Below are 6915 nucleotides of genomic sequence, written 5' to 3'. Positions count from 1 at the left end.
AGACAAAACAGACTTGACTTCAGCAGCCAAGTGAAGTCTGGAAACATTGATAAACATGAGCCCCGTGGGCTTCCTGTCGTACATAGAAAGACCACAGCAATTTTTTTTTTTTTTTTTGAGTCACTGAAGAACTTTTAATCTTTTATGTGAAAACAGACCATTTAGATAGTATACAACTATTCACAGTGCATTCAGAATTTCTTCTCACGGGGCAACAATGGATTGCAGCCACGATCCTCCCTGTCACAGATACTCCTACCATCTTCTTCACATTTCATTTTGCCCTGCATTTGGAAGTCCTATATGCTGAAGAGCAGCGTGTCCAGAATGCAAACTCAGTACTAAAATATCAAGCTATTATCATCTTCACACTCCTTTCAAAACAAAACAACTTTACCTCATTCTTACCAAAATCCTATCCTTATATCTATGTAACTGGGCTCAATATAAAGTATTCTAGAAGCTGAAAAAATGGAATTTAGAAACCATAAGTGTTTCTGTTTTGACATTGGTCTTAGACTAATTGCCTTTTCATCTCTGGATAAAGTTTAGTTTTCCATCCATGGAGGAAGTATGCTCCCCTTATTTCTTCCACAGAATCTCCTCTATCTCCTTGCCATGAAGCTGAGCATTCTGTTCTCTTTTCAACATCTCTTCAAAGATCTCATTATGCATGTAAAAGAAGATGTACCCAGTGGAACGCCTATCCTTCTGCATCTGGGCCTCCTGGATACTTAACACCTTCATATCATTGTAAGTGAGCCAGGTCTGCTTCTCAAAGTCATAGGCATCACAGATATAATGGCCTGAATTTAGAGTCTTCCCAAGATGGCTGACAATACTAATGAGCCGGTAGGTATGATCTCCCTTATTGGTATTTATTTCTGTTTTCTTAGCTTGAGATTTTACCTGATCTAAAATGTCTTTGTTTCTAGGGTTCTCATTGGAAGCCAATGCATGCAAGGAATTCCTGTTAGGCTTCTGGAGATTTAATTTTGTAGATCTTATGAGTTTCTCTGTGTGCCCCTGGGCACCTGGCTTTGGAAGGCTTTGGGGCAGTGCCTGCTGAGGAACTTGCTCAGATTCTCTTACTATCATAATTCTGAGTCTGTTCAGTCACTTTTTGGAATCCTTCTGGAACGCTGATATTTTTATCTTCACAAAAATCTTTAGTAGGATTGAAAACCCTGTCAAAACCTGCAAACGTACTCATTTTCGCGTATTTCTTTTGTTTTGGATTTTCAGGCACTGCTTGAAACGGAGCTTCTGGAAACGGAGCTTCTGGAAAACATGTGTCTGGGCTGCTGGCAGGTTTATCTCCAGCTTTGTGGCACTGAGAAAGTGAGACGTCTTCCAGATATGCCATTAAGTAAGCTAACGGCTTGTTTCCAGTGAATGCTCGATCTCCTGAGTATACAAATTCTGGCTCATTTGGTTTTGACTTCTTCCCAATATATTTTCGCTGCTGTCTTCTGCTTGCCCCTTTAAAGACCGTCTGGAATTTTTGTTGTTCAGACTTCTTATCAGATCCAATGTATGCAGCCAGGATATCTTTGGATTTCTTTGTTGAAGGCCATGATACACTGATGCTTCCAGCAGTCATCTTTCGAATAACTTTTAATTCTTGGAAATCCATAATGTCTGCATCCTCACTCAAGGGAAGAGGTGGTTTGGTGTCTTCATTGCAATGAGAAGATACCGTTAAATATTTGGAAATGATGACTTCCTGGTCATTCTTCTTTAATGAGCAAAACTCATTCAAGCTGTAGCGTTTCAGATGAACAATAAGGACTCTAGGTAGCCTACTGAATGAGTGCATTCCAACGGAAGTCTTGTGCATACAGTTTGCACACTTATACTCAAGCTCTTCTGCTGCAAAATAAAGATCAAAAGTAGACTGAATAGATGATGGAAATGCTTTCCTTCCTTGAGGAAAGTTGATGGAGAGGTAATTACTCAGTTCTGTTTTGAGAATAACCTGACCACAAGCTTTACAAACAATAGAGTGCAACAACTCTGACTCAAAATTAGTAGTGATGGGGCAAGAAAACCCATTGGTGTCAGGATCATCAGCAAAAACTTGTTTAGGAAAATGATATTCCGAAACTTCACTTTTAGGCTTCCAAATTGTGTCATGTTTTTCTGTGTTATCATCTTTCAACTGATCTAAACAGTGACCTAAAAACTCATGAGCATCCTTCTGTGCATTGCCATGGAATACCTCTGCAACTGCTGACATGACTTTTTTAATATTCAAAAGTAACATCTCCTTGACTTCTATATTATAAATATCTTTAAAAAAAAAAGCAGTCGTGCCAAACTCATGGTAAGAGCATTAAGAGGACTTTTACTCCATGGGAAACCCCGATTAAGTATATCATTAGCAAACGATGGAATTGAAAATAAAGACTGTAAAACTGCATTCATATAACAGGTGTTTCCCAAATTGGGGAGGCCGTGGCATAGTTTCTCTGGAAACAATTCAAAAAATAGTTTTAATTTATCCCACTTTGAGTAATCCTCACTATACCCTGGTTGTAACACAAATGCCAAAATCACTTTCTCAGTGAGTGCTTGAAGGAGACCAATATCATCTAGGTAAGGATTTACAGTACTATTAACGATACATGAAGATTCACATTCCAATTTCTTTTTCTCTTCTAGCTCTTGTAACTTCAGTTGTTTCTCTTATTTGTAGCTTACACACCTCAAGCAATCTAGCTTGGATTTCTTGCATTCTACAGAATTATTTTCTTCCAAGAATTCCTCATTCATCTCTGAGCTAGACAAGACCATTATTTTCCTCTTCTTGTTTTGCTTTTCTAATAACTTTCCACAAGTAAGTGCTGACGATTCTGATTTAAGCAAAGGCATCCTCTGAAGGACACCTGTCCCACTACCTTTTGCTTTCTCAAAAGATTTGTGACTTGATTTCTCACCAACTTTGCGGAATGAAGTTTTGTTGATTTTCTTCCGTGGTGTTGTGCTAGGAAATACACTCCCACCTTTATCAGGTTTCACAGATGGCCAAACCTTCTTTTGATGAAATCTATCCAGGAGTATCCTCAACATTTCAGCATCTGTGGAGGATAATCCTTTAACAAACAAGAATTTATTATTTTTAAAAGTTAAATGCAGGTGATTTTGGTTTCCTCCATAGGATCTAAAGACTACATTTCGAATATTATCAGTTAGCAGAAAAGTCACATATTTTCCATTTTTGAAATAGAGCACCAGTCTAACTTTCTTCTGTCCTTCCATTGTTCCAATGAATGCTGCTTTTGATTTAGACATACCAGTCCTGGGATTCCATATTTGGACAAAACCTTTTATCGTTTGGGCAGCCATGTTTTCATATACGTATCTTCGATTATTGATAATCTTGAAGTTCCAATCTGTTTTGCCAGTTCAGCTGAAAATTGACAGCAATGATGAAATCAAGTTCAGACACAGGACCTCCACAGGTTTGAAAGAAATGGATTATATAGCAATCTGAAACAAGTCACGTGAGCAGCACTCCACACTCCTCGGAAGTTTTCCGGACAATCCAGTCCGGTCCCCTCCTGCTGCTGTCTCAAAGTTGGTGGAGGAAGCCTGCACTTGTCACCAATACGCCAATGATCCACCATGAGCTCACTTAACGATCCAAAACAAAATGCGACCACAGCATTTATAAAGGTGAATTATGACATAATAATGAAAGCAATTATGTGTACCAATTTGGCAAATTTTACTTGTATTTCTGATGATTTCCTAGATTTTTTTTCCTTTTGATTAATTTTTTCTTCGGTAATACACCTATCAACTTTCATTGGACTAGTGGGTTTCCAAGAAAAATGATCTCTACAAAATGTACTGTTTTTTAAAACATCATTTAGTATTTAGGAATCTTTTTTTAAAATTATTTCCTTCAAATCACTATCTTTTAGGTAACTTAGAAATGTCCTTGTTGAGGTTGTAGTGAATAATGAAGTTTGCAGGTGCAGCATATAGCCCAGTGTCAACTGTATAAACAGTATTTGAATATTATTTGTGGCTTTAATTAATTACAGGCCTTTATAACTTTTAGTCATGTGAGTTTATATGGATAACTTCAGTTTCACATGTATCATGTCATAGACACCTCATAAGTTTAGATTCGCAAACGATCAGCTGAGGTTTTAGTAAGAAGAGCATAGTAAAATAAGTTGCAGTTAATTTATTGATGGAAATTTCAGTCGTAGCTCACCCTCTATTGCTAATGAAAACTATTTTGTAGTCTTCAAAACAGAAGATTTAGAATATATGTAGAACACTTCCACTTGTTACTATGGGATTCTATTTCAAATACTGTGAATTCATGAACAAGTTGAGAGAGAGGATGTAGTGTTATCATGGATGTTCTGAAGTGGGTTTGTTTACTCTGATAATTTATCAAGCTACATGCTTGTGGTTTATATACGTTCCAATATTTGTATTTTACTTTAATTAAAGTATTTGAAATTCATGTTGTTGAAGTTTATTAACGTGATATAATGTTGACCATTTAGGAAATTATAATAAATGTGTTATAAATAGCACATTTACTGTGATACCATATTGGAAAAATAGATAAGTATATTTTATCAGAAAGAAAAAATACTTGAAGGGTATACACCATCAGTTTGCTAGTGATTCATGAAAATGTTTCCCCTCAGTTAATAAAAGTATTGTAGTATGTGCTGTAGCTAATACAGTTTGTAGACATTTCTTTTCTTTTTTTGAGACAGGGTCTCTGTCGCCCAGGCTGGAGTGCAGTGACACAATCTCGGCTCACTGCAAACTCTGCCTCTTGAGTTCAAATGATTCTCCTGCCTCAGCCTCCTGAGTAGCTGGGACTACAGTCATGTGCCACCATACCAGGCAAATTTTGTGTATTTTTAATAGAGACAGGGTTTCACCATAGTGGCTAGGCTGGTCTCAGACCTGAGGCTCAAACTTCAAACCTGAGGCTTAAACCTCAAACCTGAGGCTGACCATAAGTGATCTACCCGCCTCAGCCTCCCAAAATACTGAGATTACAGGTGTAAGCCGCCACACTCAGCTCAGTTTGTAAACATTTCTATATCAGGACACAAAGAGCTTCCTCATTTTTTAATGGCTTCTATGTATTTATGTCTAATTGAATCAATATTCCATTGATGGCATTTAGGTAGTTTCTAAGCTTTTACTCCTGTAAACAGTGTTGCAATGAATAATCTTGTACATATACTATATTGTTTATTTGTAAATACATCTGTAGAACAGTTTTCTAGAATTAGAATTGCTGACTTCAAGGAAATATGCATCTTACAGCAATGGTGCTTCATGGAGATTGTCTCAATTTATGCCCATATAAGCAATGTATGAAAGTACCTGTTTTTATGCATCTTTGCTAATAAAGTTTGTGTTCACCTCATTTCCCCCCAAACTTAAAGCAAAATATAGGAAAAGCACAAAGACAAATATTTTGGTAGTATTATGTGATTCACTCTCCTTTTTTTTTTTAGCTTTTTAAAGCTTTTCAGATAATCAGGAAAAAATCAAATTATAGAACAGTATTTATACTATACCACCACTGGTGTAAAAAAGGTTAGGAAAAGAATATAAATATGAGCCAGGCGCAGTGGCTCACGCCTGTAATCCCAGCACTTTGGGAGGCCGAGATGGGTGGATCACGAGGTCTGAAGATCCCGACCATCCTGGCCCACGTGGTGAAACCCTGTCTCTACTAAAAAAAATACAAAAAATTAGCCAGGCATGGTAGTGTGCACCTGTAGTCCCAGCTACTTGGGAGGCTCAGGCAGGGGAATGCTTGAACCTGGGAGGCAGAGGTTGCAGTGAGCCAAGATCCTGACACTGCCCCTCCAGCCTGGCAACAGAGCAAGACTGGGTCTAAATTTAAAAATAATAATAATAATAATAATATAAGTATGTATGTATATGCATAGACATCCTTTAGGAGTCTGGGTAACACACAGATTGTCATGAATCAGAGATACATTTCCCTACGTCATGCTTTATTTCAGAATGGCAAGGTCCTACGCTGTCAAAATGCTCAGATGCAGCAGCGAGGCCTGGGAAGTCATGCTGGCTCCACAGGTGCTGTCACCTAGAAGGCCATTCTTTTGGTGAAGTTCACAGAACTGTGAAGCATTTCCACTATAGACCTGCATACTACCCAGGCCCAACCTACGGGAGCTCCCTCGGCCTCAGCGATTCTGGGTTCTATGGGCTATCCTAAGCCAGGACTACCTTCTAATGGCCTTCCAGAGACAATGCCTCTTCCTCCTATAAATATCAGTTTATTTATCTTGCGGTCCTGATGACTTAGACATTAGACCAGATTCTCTGCCCTTCTCCTAGGGTTATGTCCCCTAAAAAAATTGTGAGTAGATTTCAAGCAGCCAACTTAATCCTTCTTTCTAGAAGGATATACAACAGTATTTTAGGGATGCAGAGAGTGGAGATCAAGATAAGATGGAGATTTTAAAATGAATATTCTTTGGGGACTTGTAAGTGTATTACTTATTTTAAAATGATTACATAAATATAATTAAGAAAAGTAATAAAGTAGAAGCCTGCAATTTATAACCAATACCACATGATATTTCTGGATTGAATTGTATATATATTCATGGAAAATGCTTCTATGCTATATTTAAACATGACTAATCTAATTTTGGTAATGGAGTATTTGGCACAGAGACAACTGGGGCCGAGGAGGAGAATGTGACAAGATTAAAATCCTTGGAAACATTACAGATTCTTGTGTTTGGTTTTGGATATCTGCCTAATTAAAGCCTTTTTTTTTTCCCTCCTGAAATATATTAGTGGATTTCACGTGCTTTCTGAATGTATTAATGACATTACCATTTTTTAAGTTTTCCCATTGTATATGTAAGTGTGCTTTCTGAA

At 37.6% G+C, this 6915-nt stretch overlaps 1 protein-coding gene across 1 annotated transcript; it reads right to left on the bottom strand.

The window, feature by feature from the left end:
* Positions 1-582: 582 nt before the first annotated feature.
* Positions 583-3348, bottom strand: LOC135276923 (ubiquitin carboxyl-terminal hydrolase 26-like). Its single transcript, XM_064382161.1, is given in 3 exon segments — positions 583-1081; positions 1083-2302; positions 2305-3348. Coding segments are annotated over 3 exon segments (2763 nt in total).
* Between the last annotated feature and the right edge of the window lie 3567 nt (positions 3349-6915).

This window comes from Aotus nancymaae, unplaced genomic scaffold, assembly GCF_030222135.1.
Source record: "Aotus nancymaae isolate 86718 unplaced genomic scaffold, 86718_ANA_hifiasm-v0.15.2.pri h1tg000029l, whole genome shotgun sequence".
Taxonomy (NCBI): Eukaryota; Metazoa; Chordata; class Mammalia; order Primates; family Aotidae; genus Aotus; species Aotus nancymaae.
The sequence above is the reverse complement of the archived record's forward strand: the minus strand, read 5'-3'. Positions and strand labels throughout refer to the sequence as shown.